Source organism: Erithacus rubecula (genome assembly GCF_903797595.1).
Source record: "Erithacus rubecula genome assembly, chromosome: 4".
Taxonomy (NCBI): domain Eukaryota; kingdom Metazoa; phylum Chordata; class Aves; order Passeriformes; family Muscicapidae; genus Erithacus; species Erithacus rubecula.
Window position 1 is genome coordinate 3,510,608 of NC_136686.1, and position 15,191 is coordinate 3,525,798.

The following is a 15,191-nucleotide window of genomic DNA, read 5'->3' on the forward strand; positions in this document are numbered from 1 at the left end:
GGGGTTATCCAGGTGCTGCTGACTTCCCCTGGGCAGGGAGCTGGGAGAGGAATTGCAGCACATGCCTGTGATGTGCCTACAAATGTACAATGGTTCCTTGGGACAGTTTCACGTGGGAGACAGCAGCATGGACAGACACCTGCTGGTTCCTGGAGTCTCTCACCTGTGCTGCCTTCACTGCACATCCCACACAGAGAGGATCCCTGGCTCTCTCCATGCACGGGGAAGGCAACAGGAGAAACCCTCAGTGGAGAGAAAGTGCCTGACAGCACTTGCTCCTCTGGTAGACAGCAAATGCAGAAGACACCCTGTATCACTCACAATGCTTTAAAACTGCATCCAAGACTGACCCAGCAAATCTCAAGCTGTATCTCAACATTAAGTAATGCTAAAGCATCAGGGCAGAGTGTAATGAAGCCTCCCACAAAGGAGTGAAGAATAGTGAAGCTGGTATTGAAGATGTGCCTCTGGTCTGTAAAGAAGTTCACTGAGCACTGTCAGCATGCTGTTTAAGAGCAGCAGCACACTGCTTAGCTGCCAAACCCCTCATCTCATCTCCACCCTGTGGCCTCCTCTGGTTCAGAGTGGAGAGGGAAGAGCTGCAGTGGATGTTCATTACAGATCAGCTCCACACACCTTGGGCACTCAAGTGCATGTAAAATTCCCTAGTAGTGGAGCTCAGCATCAAATTCCCTGGCCACCTGAAAGAACTCATAGTGAAATCCAGGTGCTGCAGTTCTTCTGATGGGATATGGCTCTTAACCTGGAACAAACAGGTTTGATTAGAGAGCACAGCAAACAGGAGGAACACAGGTGCCTTTGGAGCACAGGACACCTAAAAGGTGCTATCATGAGGCTACTTTGCACACAATGCAAAATTAGGGTTAGGCTATGTTTTCTTGGGAGATTTGATTGCTAATTTCTGAGTTTCTGAACTCTGGGCTGATTGTGTAGTATTTAAAGCACACAGAGACCCTCTACTTGTTTACATTTAGAACTTGAGAAACACACACCTGCAGAGAATAAAATTATTATTATTTTCTTTACAAAGCTACAGATCCAGGCAGCACCATCACATCTACTTTAAATAATAACAGTAATGCTTAAAATATGGGTTATTGACAAGGAAATGCACACAGGGAATTGTGTGGTTTCAGTTAAGCCACACAGTGAAATTACAGACCCCAAGTATCTGCAACAGACATAGCTTTTAAAATCTGAAAGCAATCAAGAAAAATGGTAACTTATGTGCCTCCACTGCACAAATAGATCAACAACATTCATGAGAAAAATCACTAAGGTCTTGTGCCTCTGCCTTGTCCTGCCATGGTGGCCAGGGCTGGACAAGGGTTGTCCTGAGTGTTTGCTACAAGCACAATGGTGACTCAAATGCTTTATTCCCCCCATCATTACTTTCTCTCATTCTCTTTTTTCTTGTTTTTGTATTTTTTTATCTTGCACATGCTTGCTCTGGGAGACTCCCCCCACAAGCACTGCCTGGTTTGAGAACCAGCCCAGTGTCAAACACCTGAGCTGTTCTCCTTCTGTGGGCTTCTACTCTCAGCCAAGCAATCTATGAAGCTCTACTCTCCCAAAAAACAAGCTTTCTGTGACTAAAGCCTTAAGCTGCCTTTTCATTTCACTCCAGAATTAGAGAAATACACGCAGATCTAAGAGCAGGGGATACAGGGGTCCTGCTCAGCCTGCCAATGAACCACCCCCAAGAAGAGTAGGAGGTCACCCCCTTGAACCACTCCAGCTTCCATCTGAGACAAGAACTGTAAACTGTAAATCTTGAGACCTGCTGAACCCAAGAAAGGCATCTCAGTGAATTTTAGCAGCTTAGCTCTGAGCAGAGATCTCTACAGGCTTTGTAAATGCCCAGCTCTCCAGAGGGGAGGCAGCAAAATATTACAGTGGTGGATTTAAAAAAAAAATCCTCTACTAGGACTTGCCAGATTTGTGTGAGTGGGGAAGAGCAAGACAAAGCTGCCTTTTCCCCAGATTGTGGTGAAAGAAAGTGATGCTTTCTTCACCTTGCTGGGTTTCAGGCAAATAAATCTCTGCAGCAAAAACAGTAGCCCCAAGCAGGTCCTCTAGCAATTGTAGGAGACAGACTTGCCCACATATATTTTCTGATTTGCCTTTCTTCACCCATGCTAAAAATACCTTGATGTCCTTTACATAGACACTTCACATAGACACACTCCAGCTCCAGCAGGGAAAAGGAAAGGGAAGCCAGAGACCCACTTAGCAGTTTTGTTTCCTTTACTCCACCAGTGAAACCACCTGTGCCCAGAGCTGAGACAGGAGCAAGGCTGGAGCCTGCCATCCCCTCCAGTTCCTGGAGCTCTCTCTCTCCCCCATCCATCTGATGTGATGGAGATATGGCACACACTGTCTGGATGTGCCTCCAGACACAGAGACATTTGACCACATTGGCTGGTCAAATGCAGAAGACACAGCTATCCCAGCTGCTCCCATTTCTCTGCTATTTGCAGAAAAAGGGGAATTTCACGTCCCTTTGGGCAGGAACAATCACCAGACAGACAGTGAACATGCCTTTTCTTTTCTTCTTCCCACTGTTGGCACAGCTTTCCCCAGAAGCACTGCCTGCCAACCATTGCAGATAAAACACAAATCCCAATGCAAACCATGTTGACATTTACTCTGACCTTTATTAGGCTGTCAAGAGGTGCTCATTTTGCTGCACCACACCCATGGTGTCCCTCAGGCTGCCTCCTCCAGAGTTGGCAGAAGCAATAATGTGCAAACCCTTCACTATTTCTCCCTGCAATGGTCACACTTTGCCATTGTGCTGCCCTTGCACCAACTGCAGACAGCTCTATCCAAGGGCTTTGGAAAAAGGAACAGGGTTTTAAAAACCAAGTCTGCATTCTTCCACCCATTTTTTTTTGCCCCAGGCTGTCCAGTTCAGGCAAGTGCAATGAATGGGAAAGGTCAGAGGTGAGATGTGTATTCTGGGGGCCCAGACAAGTTCCTGCCCCTGCTTTACACACAATAGCAGAGCTGGTTCACAAAAGGCAGGGTGGCAGCATGCCTGGGGAAGGGCTGTCCAGCAGGGCAGGCTGGGTCCAGCACAAAATTGGAACAACAGGCATTCCTTGCAGGGAACACATTTGGAGCCCAGTGAATGCTTTTCCATTAATGGACATTAAGTATTTCAAAAGAGTAAATAACAATTGTCACTGACACCTTTGACACAAAGCCTAACTGAGGCATGGAGGTTGAAGCAGCTTGTTTAGCAGAGACAAGGCTGGCCTAGGTCCCTGTCCAGCCAAATCTGTACTGTAACCACCAGGCCACCCTGTAATAGAGAGCAAACAAGCTCTCATTTAGGGTGGGCAGCCACTGGGACAGTGAAATCTCCAGCAGCTTGTTCTGGCAGGGTGCCAGTGGTGAATGCACACTCATTTTCTTTGGGCAGCCAAACCCCTCATCTGCCCAGAAAACCTTTCCACAAGCAAGGATGCCCCTGAAGCTCTGAAGGTGTCCAGGAGCAGGAGCTGACCTTCCTGGCTGTTTATATGCCATTCAAAGGGAGAACAAGAAGGAAACAGAGAGAATCAGGATTTCCTACTGTATCCCAGGACTGTCTTGGCAATACCCTGTTCTGCCAACAGCTTCAGCATCCTGCCAAGCACCCCCAGGGCAAGGCATCCCCACCCTGGCAGGGAACCCTCTCAGCAGGCACAGGGTGCTCTGCTGGAGAGATTGAAGAGTTTTCCTCTCCACCCTGCCAGGCCCAGCTGGGTCAGACACAGCACTTGGCAAGAGAAGAGCTCCCTGCTAATTTTATCCTGCAGCTCTCCACCCTGCTCAGCTGCTGTGGAGAGCTGGGCAGCACCGAGGTGAGGGCTGGGACCTGACCACAGCTGGATACAAAGGAGTGGGGACAGGGAGTGAGTGCCAGGCTGATGTGGGCTGGAGCAAATCCCTCCCCAACCCTGAGATGGAGCAGGGAAAAGCTGCAGCTACCAGGGATCTGCTCCTGGGATGGAGGAAATCCCATCCCTGAGATGGAGCAAGGACAAATTGCAGCTCCCAGGGAATCTGCTCCTAGACCCAGGCTGTGCTCTCAGGACTCTCATTCAGCCCAGGAGAATAACTGAGGCTGCAAACCTGCAAGGATTCCATGAGTTTGACACACTTTTGGACAGTCCTGGAGCTGGTGCACCTTGGATGCTGAACAAGCATCAATTTGCAAATGCTGCTCATAGGAGAGTCTGGGCTGGCTCTTTCCTCCCTTCTCCAAGCATCTTTTATTCAATTTTCACTGTACCTAGAGAAAAGGGACTTTACATCCTTTGGAAATAAGGGGATATATAAAAAAAGATCCTGACTACATTAGCAAATCCTTTTTCTGCAGAAAAACCTGGCCAAATGCTGAGCATTTGACAGCCAGGACAAAAAAAGGTAACCACACTGCCAGTGAAGAGCAGCATCTGCAGCACTGAGCACAGTGCCCTACAGAGGAGAGCCAGGTGTCTCAGCAGCACCAGCCAGAGTGAAAAGCCATCCCACTACTGATTCCCCAGGTACCAAACACCCTTATGACACCAAACACATTTTTAATCATCCTGGTAGAGCTGCTTATGATCCATACAAGCTTCTCTAACTTTTACCCTTGTGTTTTCCTCCACCTCTTTTAAACCCAAAAGAGTGGTTTATTCTGTGCTCTGCTGTTTCTACATCTCTCTCTTTGATCTCTGTTCCAGCCTCTCTGCTCCACTGAAATCCCAAGTATTTGCTTCTAATCTAGCCTTCAGTTCCTTCCACATTACAATATTTTAGTGGCCACTGGAATTTTCTGATCACTCTGCTCTGACATTCATCTCACTATGTTCTTTATTGGTTATTCCTTATATTTGCTCAATAATTTCTGTCATCTGTACTTGCAAATCTTGCTCTTCTGCTGGTTTTACCTTCCACTTTTCTTTCTTCCTCTACTTCTGCATGAGCAGTAAAACTTGCTAAAATGCTGCTTTCCCTCCTTGATCTGCCTATGTGTATCAAATTAAAGAGTTATAAGAAAAAGGTGAAAACAAAATTTACAAAGAACAAAAATAAAATTAAGGGAAAAAACCCAACTAGTCATTTTTGGGAAAAAGCACTCAAGAAAGCCTAGTGGAAGACCCAGAGTTAATTGGCAAAGCAATTACAACTTGCAAAGCAAAGGAAATTGGCCAGCACGGCTGGGGCTGATGGAATGCAGACAGCAATCAGACAGTTCAGGGAAACTGAAATAATACCAGGCAGACTGAGGCAGGGTACAGCAGCAGTTTAAAGAGGGAGTGCACCTTCCCCTGCCCCTCCAGCAACTGCAGGAGCCTCTTCCCCTCTGCAGCATGAGGTGCCAGCCAGGGAGATGTGCCTGGAAACACCTGCAGGGAAGGGTGGCTTGTTCCAAGGAATCACAAGTGCAGAGCTGTGCTAGCAACACCAGCATTGCTTCAGAGCAGCAGCAGGGATGAAGATGAGGGCTGGGAGAGAGGGGAAGGGAACAAGACAGGTGGAGGCTTTATTAGCTGCACATCAACAGAGAAACTGTCAATGAAGAAAGGCACTGGCAGAAAAAGCAAATTAAATTCAGGCTCAATGCTGACAATCTTAGCTCCACTACTGGAGCAACATGAAGAAATAAATACAGATCAGCTACAGCCAGTAATTCCATGGAAAAGGAACACACCCATTACCAAGGTTAACTTCTGTCAAACCCTGGTGTCACAAAGTGTGTGCAATTCCCTGAAGAAGGAGTAACCAAAACACCAGAGACAGAATTAGAATACATCTTTTCAAATATAAATAAGCTCCCAACATAGCAGTACAAGTGTCCTTCAACTCATGCACCTTACAAAGTTCTTCCTGACTGAGGAAGCAGCTGAAAAAGAGCAGGAATGGCCATGGGACTGAGAGACAGAGCAGCCAAGGCACATGGTCAAAAAAAGGTGATGAAACAAGCTCAGCCATGCTCCTCATCCAACAAATCCAGCTGCTTAGGTCCTGAATAATTAAACACCTGCAGAGAGAGGGTTTAGCCTCTGCCTGAGAGGGGAGAGGAGAATGATGGTCAATACCAAACCACTTCTGGGGCTTGAAGTGCTTACAGCTGGTGGCCCAGCCAGCACATGGAGACAAACCAAGTACCAACTTAGCAAAACCTTTTTCCACAAACCACTGTTCAGGCTGTGTTTAGCACTGAAAATCTTTCTAGAACCCATATGAATTCATGAAGATATTCACATCACTGCCATGTGGCAGATGGCATCTCCCCTCTTCCTTTGTCTTCCCACAAAAAAAGTGGGGAACCACTTGCCTTGCTGCTATGGGACACCTCTGTTCTGTGCACCCTTGGAACCCTTGTTGCTGCCCTCTAACAAGAAAAAGAAGCAACATATAAGCCAAGAAAGAACTTAACAATGCCTTAGTTCTTAATCCCTTGGCTAGGATGTTATTTTGAATTTCCAAGTAGATGCAGCTAACTACTCCCTGCCATTGGTATGAGAGTACAGACTATGGGGCACAACAGCTGGCTACAGAATTTACTCTGATGCTAGCACACATTGATGCTTTCAAGTCTCATTTTGCAACTGCTCTTTACTCCTTATGTAAGGCAGACAATTACAACCAAGGTGCACCTCTGGAAATTATAGTTCAGACAGGATTAATGGGAAAACTTGGTTTTGGCAGATGGTTGGTTTATTTTGCATTTCTGATGGAAAACAAACAAAACACTCCCAGCTGGCCTGCTTACAACAAAACATGGACTGTGGCAGCTACTGCAGCAGGTAAATGGAGGCTATTAATACAGGGTGGTCTGGACAGGATATTCTCAGCCCATTAGAAACTTTGTTCTGCAGCTCAGATGGGGTCAATAGCACCCAGACATGACTACTGCAATTTTACAGAAAATTGCATTACGAAATATAAATAAAACTAATTTGGGAAGTGAAGAATTTATGAGAAGAGCTGCAGATATCTTAACTAGGCTCAAAGGAGAGGCAGCACTGAGGAAGGTCTCACCTTGCCAACTCCAAATATGGGCCAAGCCCACGCTAATGACATGGAAATAAATAAATAGCCTCTTCAGGGAAGGTAGAAATATTTATTTAGAATGGTAGAAAAAAAGTACATGTATCATACATACAGATTATCCCCACTCAATGGGTGCTCTACTAGACAATTCTGTGGCCATCACAGGTGATGACACAGATAAATATTTTTACTGATAAATGGAAAACAACAGTATGTAACAATGAAGTACTGTTTAGTGAGTGTGAATTTACATATTTCAGTGAAACACAGGCTGCCATGTAAAGCTATAGTTCCTAAAGCTCACAATTCAGAAGGCAGGAGAAAAAGAAAGTCAAAAAGATAACACATGCCTGTAATAGTCAATCCACTGATCTGTATTCAGGGTTTTTATATCAGTGACTAGCACTGGCTGTCAATTTCCAACTGGTAAAAAAAACCAAACAGCCCAAGAATACTTGAAGTGTCAGAAATTAAGATCGAGGTCACTGGAGTAAGAAAGGAAAGCCCCGTGGATGATGCAAAGTCCTGGACTTTCCATCTGTGCCTCTGATGCCACAGAAAAGGAAAAACAGCCCCAGATGTGACAATTTGGCACGTAAGGGTATCAAACCTACACTGTAAAGTAACCTCTGACAGCTTAATCCCCTCTTTTAGAAGCTGGGGGGAAAAAACCCACATTGACCTCTTTTCCCTCAAAAATCTCCCAGGACAACTCAAATGGGAAAGAGTCAGGAATAACTAATCTTTAGGAAATTATAAAATCAGAATTAGTGATCTTTTGAGAGGCACTGATGCTTCAAGGGGACTCAAGTCCACTCAACAAGCTTTGGATTATCTGAAATTATTCAACATCTCAATGACTGACTACATCATGAATGTATAACAACAATGAATGCGTAGTTGATTTAAATAATTTATTATGGCAACACAAATTATTTTTTTCTGTGATGCCTTAGGAGAACTTAATGGCAGCATAATCTCAGACCACCTAAGCATTTTAAAGCATCAGGAGCTCTCTCCGGATCAGGAACATCCTTTTGGTATGGGAAAGTCTTAGGAAAACAGAACCACAGAGCAGCTCTGGTCAAGATCCCAGCGTACTCTGGCTTGGCTCATGACACACACAGGCTATAAATTCCTAAATCCATGAAAAGGGTGAGCATCCAAGGCCCAGAGTCACAACTGTTTCCACCCAAGGCACATGGGTCTTTCTGAAATCTCACACCAGATGTAAATAAGCCAGTTTATTTCCTTTTCAGCCAAGTCCTTCTCAGCTATTACTGCAAGCCTAAAAAAAGAAATGGAATTGGGAAATAGCTGTGAGAGGTAACATCAGTGCAGAGCAAGAACAAATAGGAAAGGGAAACTCAACACAACATATAAATTCCTGAGGTATAGCACTGGAGGAAGAACCCCATCATTACTCCATTCCCCACTGCCAGGACCTACAAGGCTCTCTCTGTCCCCAGGAGAGCATCCTGCCTTTTTCCATCCTGCAGATGTCAGTCATTCCAAACCACCAGATTAAAGATGATGTCCATTTTCTCTCACATCTGCCTGAACTTGCAGGTGAGGGAAGGCAGAGCCTCTCTGTTCCTGCAGCACACAGAATCATCTCCAGAGGACAGAACCATTCCTCTGCCACCCCGTGGTGTAGGGCACCCCCTGAGATCCAAGTGATCCTAATCCAGTCCAACTCACAGCAGGAAGCTGTGTGCAGGAATACATGCTGACTTGGCACACCACTACATAAATCTGTTATAGTTAACATGTGTACATTAAGAGATGACACAAGAGCTTATTTATAAAGCTAATATGTCATCCTGGCAAATGATTTGGGGATCTGCTGAGGCCAGGCAAACTGCAGGCCAAGTTCCAAGAAAACAAACACCCACCTGACTTCAAGTTAAGTGGTGAAAAAGCACCAAGTTCACATGCAGCACATGCCCCAGCAACAGTGCAGGGATGCACTGGCCCACCATGAGGTCTGGGCTTCCCCACCTGCTGTGTAAATTAACCCCACAAACCAAGCTACAGGGGGATCCCTGCTCTCCCTGTAACCCTGGATTGTCCCCTGGAGCTGTGAGAGCAGGCTGTGCTGTGAACATGGGGCTGGGGATGCTCTCCTTATACACAGCACAGCAGGATGCCCAGTACCTCTGCTCAGCATCCAGGGAGGCTGCCCTGAACCCCCTGCAGGGCTCATCCCTCACCCCACAACATGCTTTGGGAATGGTGCTGCCTGGCACAGATCCCTGTGAGCAGAAGCCTCACAAGTGCCCTTCCAAGCACAGACACACCATGGATGTGTTTCCAAGCACAGACATGCAAGCTTCATGGTCAGGATGGAGTGCTTTGAGGGTTAACAGCTTGCACAGAGAGGAATTCATCCCTCAGACACCCCTGGAGACCATATGGCCCCATTTCTCTGCACGTGCACCAAGGAACCTCGGGGGCAATTGGCTCTGCAGGAGAACGATACCGTGCGTGCCCAGGCAGGAAAGCTTGCAAAAGGGAGGAGGGATTGCAAAGCCAGCCTGTGTGAGCATGTGAATAAACCTGCAGATGTAGGTGTGCTTTGTGCACCCAGGCAAGAGGAGGAAGTTGATACATTACATTAAATGTCCAACTTCACCTTTCTGGCACATACTCTGCTCATACAAACACCTGCCCGCTCACATCAGTAGCCAGGCAACTTGCAGTGCTTTTCAGTAGCCTGGATTTTCTTGGAAAGCAAAGGGATACTGAAGATGTACACACTGGGGAGATGAAAGCCTTGCCATAAGGACTCCTTTATTTGCACATTTCCATAGTTTCTTCTGAAGCCTTCCTATTTTCCACTCCAGACAGTGGGAGTGTGCACTCCCGAGTTAGAAAATCAAGAGTCTGAAAACCCAAGTGAGACACAAACCACTAACACAATCCAAGACAGGAGGATAACACACTCCCAGTAAATAACAGTGTTATCTACTCACAACAATAAAATGTGGAGGAACAGGGGTAGGTTGAAGCAGTTGGGAAGGGCAGGTTGAAAAAGGAGCCACCAACTCTTTGTTGCTACAAGCTTCACCTCCCAGGACTCTCCCCCACCCTCCCTGTGCCTGGCTCAGTGTGACACACAGACCTGCTATAAAATACATCAGTACAAATGATTTACAGACTCCTGAAATACCATGGTCTCTGCAGCAGGAAAACCAGATTCAGCAATGGCTGGGAATGACCTCACCTCCGAGTTTCTTCAGGGATGGGGCTGTGTTTTCATTATGCTGACATAGTAAAATGATTTCAGAGTAGATTTCAGAGTAAAGGGGGATTGTGGCACATCCTGCCTGCAAACACAGCCCACTGACATCAAGCTCACTCCCTAAGTCTTACCTTTCTGCACAGGTGGGCAAGAGAGGCACTGCAGGGCACAGAAAAGAGAACAACAGAGGGAGCAGGAGGAGTTGTCAGACCCACCACCTTCTCCATCCAAACAGCACTCAACAGCTCTGGAAGGTGGCAGTATTTTGGGATGAGGGTTATCCCTGAGGAAAGACCTCTCCCTGCCCTTGTGCCTTCCATCCCTGCTGCCAAGCCAACTGCATTACAGCAGTAAAGGCAGGATGCAGGATTTGCTCTCCAGACCTCTGTCTTTTCTCCCTCCCCAACACTTCATTCACCCACGAAATAATAAAGTTTCCCCATCTCCAGCAGGAGCAAAATGTGCTGTGTAGCAGCTCATAAAGATGAGGAAAACATTCCTAGTGGAGAGCCCACTCCAGAGAGGTCAGTGCCTGTCAGCAGCAGGAGTAAACAGACTGTCTCCAGTTCCCTGGGTTTCCTGGCAGGGAGGCAGTGTCCTGCCTGTTACAACTTGTTTTGGATGACAACAGGCCACATTTCGTGTGAGCAGAGAGTGCCCATCTTCAGCTCCTGCTTGTTTCTCTTCACTCAGCTGTAAACATGTTTAAGATTCCTATGAACACCTATTGGGCAGCAAACCAGCCAAACATGCTCAATTAAAAGAAAAAAAACAGGAACAAAAAGGCAAACCCCACAATAACTGAAATACCCTCTTACTCATGAGCAAACAGTCCTGCCAACAAGGATCCCTGGGAGGAATGTGTAGGAATATCACCTTAATACACTCATAAGAATCACAAGAAAAAAAACCAAATTTTTTTTATTTTACCTGACCAACTACTCATTTCAGCATCACCTTTCAAGGAAAGCCATCACTCACAAGAGCCCAAACATTCCTCTGTGCCTGTCCAGCCCATCCCAGCCTCCCTCAAAGCTCAACTTTCCAGATCAACTTTGGCACACAGAAATCCCAGCCATGGTGTGCACCAGCACGAGTCCTGCACCTCAGGCTGATCCCTCAGCCTTTGACTTTAACATTACAGAGAGTTCACCTCATGCCAGAGACTCTCCCAGCACATGGTGATGAAGCATCATGAATGCCAATGGATGACTACAGGATGTTCTCCTAGACTCCTTATTCACTTTTATCCAAACTATTTGATATGCTTGATTTTGTTGCACAGCAAAGCTGAGAGGACAGTCAAGGCTCCAATTTTTAAACATCACTTCCTCAAACACACAACCCATGGCATCTGACATCTGCTTTCTCCACCACACACTAATCTGGGGGGTAAGACAGGAGAGGAGCAGAAAGCTCAGGAGGATCCACCATGCCTGAAGACTTCTCTGAGACACTGACTGGAGAGCAAGGATGGTGTGGGGGCATCAGAGGGGCTTGTGCTCCATCTCATGCATGGCTGAGAGGAAAATCAGTATTTTCTCTGAGTCCTTACAGCATTGCAAGAGGAGGAATCACTTCTCTGGAAAGAGAAAAACATATTTGGCTTTCCAAACACAAGCTGTACTACAATGCCTTTTAGGGAGGCAAGAAGAAACTCCATTACAGACACAGGAGATAGAAACAGTGATTTCCTCTAGATCTTTCAAGCCCAACAGCTTTTTATTTTTGTCCCAAGTGGCCTTTGAGCCTTTTGCCAAGAAAAATTGCCCAATAAAGAGTTTTTGTATTTTATCATCAATAACTGGGGAGGCTGTTGCATCAGCTAAGTTGAGGTGGCAGCTCTTGGTTGGTCCCAAGAGGGTTCCCACCTGGGACACGCAACAGAAGACAATGCAGAAACAAGGCAAAAACTATTAATTGCTTGCGGAGTCACTCCCCTGTGGGAGCTTCCCAGGATCCTGGAAAGAGCCACCACATGGAGTCACAAATACACAGAAACATCCCTGTCTCCAGAAAAGAAATATTACTTAGTTTTAGCAGCCAAAAGAAAACAAATACTATTTGTCTTCTGCTGGGATTTCTGATTTCTCTTAAAACAAAACAGGCTTTTAGAGGTAGTAGGGCAAGAGGAAGGGTGGGGAAGGTCACAGATTAACCTTCCTCCTGTTAGCAGGTTCCAGGATTCTGGCTACAAGGCCAAGAAAACATGACACCAAGTGCCCAGTGTGACCACAGCCCCCTGTGATGCTGAGCCATGAGGAGCTGCCTGCCAGAGGATTTTACCCTCCCACCCTTTCCAGCAGCATTTAAATATCTTCTGCTGGAAATGAGCAGCAACGTCTCTGGTGGAATTTTATACATTTGAATTTTAACATAATGCAGTTATTTTGTTCATGTTCTGTCTTAGTTGGTAGTTAACTGTAGTCATCTCACTGCTTCCAGTTTCAGTTTTGAAACAGAATAACTTCCATAACAGAGATGTAAAAATAACCGTCTTAAAGCAAAGGGGAAGAATCCAATTCACTAAGCAAGTTGTTTTATCCTGCACATCTCTGCTGTCCCCAATCTCTCAGCGGGAACATTTCTCCCATCCCCTCCTTTTCCCTGTGCATTGCTGGCAGTGAAAGCACCATCAGCTGTACAACTCCAAACACCTGACTCAGCCCCTCTCTCCTCATTTTTTAAATACTTCTCACTTGTTGTCTCCCTTCCTTCTACACAAGCCCTCTGCCGAGCCATACAAATCTTCTCTAAGCATTTTTGGTGAGGTTTTGCCAAAGTGATGTACAGTAAAAGGCACGGTGAGATTGCATGAAAGGTGTAATGCAAAGCAGACTTGTAGAACAACCCATCTTCTCATTTCACCAGGCATAAAAAGAAGATTATTACTAGAGGATTTATCCTAGCCAGAGAAATCAGATCTCTTATGCTGCTGGAACCATAAATATGTGTTTTCAGCTTTAATATCACATACAAGAGAGAACAAATGGACAAGCTGAAGTCCTGTAATAGACACTCATGGTGCTCCTTTGCACAGTTACAGTCCAAAGCTGTAAGACTGAAACCAAGCCTGACTCGTGGGAGTAAAAATTAGGAAGTTTATAACACGTAATGAAAGGATCAGTATACCAGAAAGTAGCAATAGTTAAGCACTAACACGTAGTTGAAAACATACTTTCAAATCAGATTAATGGCAAGCACTGATGTTGTTTAAAAACCAGCAGCAACATCACAGCCTTTTACAAAACCGTACGCCATAAGAAACTTTTCTGTAACTCAAAAAAGAGAAGCGTAAAAAGCCGCGGCGCACTGACAGAATTTTCCTGTACTTCAGACAAAAAAAAAAAAAAAAAAAAAAAAAAGCGCAGCTCCCTGCACTTAGCCTGAGCCTTGTACTCCCGAAAGTTTGCACAAAGCGCTGCGCCTCTCCAGGGTACGCATTCCCCGCTGCTCTGCATGCACGTCTCGCATCAAAGCCGCATTCAAAGCATCCCTGCCGCCTCCCAGGCTCGCACCGGGGCACCGAGAACGAGACACATCTCAAAGCACGGTCAGATTTGGGTAGGTCTCCCGGCAGAAAGGGGGCAGGGAAGGGACCAGCCGGGAAAGCCGCGCTCCGAGCCCGGCCGCCGATGATCGCGGGCTGCGAGCGCGGCACCGCCGCTCCCTCCCTCCCCTCCGGGGTCACTCACTGCGCTCCGGGGCGGCCACGGCCACCAGCTCCAGGTAAGCGGCCCAGAGCGCCAGGGCCAGCGCGCCCAGGGCCAGCAGCAGCCGCAGCTGCCGGCGGCGCCGCAGCCGCGCCAGCAGCCGGCCGCGCATGGCGCCGGAGCTCAGCGCTCGGCGCTGCGGGACGAGCCGCTGTCCCCGCTGCCGCTGTCCCCGCTGTCCCCGGACATGCCGATACCGCCGCTGCCGCCGCTCGGCCCCGCCGCTCCCACCCTCCGCTCCGGGGCGGGCCCAGGTGCGGGCGGCCCCCGCCCTCCCGAGCAGCTCCGGCCCCGCTCCGCCGCTCCCCGCACCTACCGCCAGCTGCTGGGGCTCCCGGCCCGTTCCGAGCACCGCCTCGGTGCTGGATGCAGCTCCAAACCCGCGCCTGGTCCATCCCCGCCGAGAAGGGACGGGGATGAGAACTGCTCTGCTGGAGGGTGATTCAAATTCACGCTGTTACTACACGCAGCTGAATGCATTCTGAAGTGTCTTTCACCTGGTACTTGCAGGTGCGTTGCTCGGTGATGAACAAGAGGGCAGGTGAAGCCTCCAAACCTGCTTTCTGAAGCAGCTGAGATGTTCCATCGTGGGACCCCTCAGCCGGAGCATGGCAGAGGCTTACAGGAAGACCAGGAAGTTCCCTGGGTGAAATTGCTGCTTCATGATGTGGCTCAAGCACACTCTTGACTTTTCAGAGACCCTCCCGTGCTGTTGGTTTCATTCACATCCACCAAGATGCTCTATTTCTCCTCGGCGAAGGAAAATGGGACATAACACTTGGAATGTACATCATGTATCCAGCTGGGGCGCTACTACACAGTTACCCCTTATTGAAAATTTGTGGCAACTGTTTTCCTTCACAGCTCCTCTCCTGCACAGATGCAGCTCCTGTTTTATGTGGAACCATGAACAGAAGCTCTCAGGCTGAAGTCAATTTTTAATGAAAGGGTGGTACTCTTTTTAATTTTTTTCCTTGAGACTCCTATTTAGAAGCAGCCTTCTAAAGTGTGAGGCTGCACAAAAGGACGCTTACTGTTCTTCAGCTTTAAAAATGTGCCAAAAGCCTTTTAAATTACATGGATGCAATGCTTGTGTTCCTCCTTCCTACCCCATTTGAGGCCGCAGATGCACATGCATCATCCAGGCTTGAATAATGGGGGATAATCCCTCCAGTGTA

The 15,191-nt window shown here is 47.2% G+C and overlaps 1 protein-coding gene across 1 annotated transcript in view; it reads right to left on the reverse strand.

Annotated features, from left to right (window-relative positions):
• The window catches only part of B4GALNT3 (beta-1,4-N-acetyl-galactosaminyltransferase 3), a 53,097-nt gene extending 38,794 nt beyond the window's left edge, over positions 1-14,303 (reverse strand). The window contains exon 1 of the mRNA XM_079304753.1: positions 13,996-14,303. Within this exon, the coding sequence (XP_079160879.1) occupies positions 13,996-14,125 (130 nt within the window). The 5' untranslated portion in view covers positions 14,126-14,303. The remainder of the gene's footprint in view (positions 1-13,995) is intronic.
• Between the last annotated feature and the right edge of the window lie 888 nt (positions 14,304-15,191).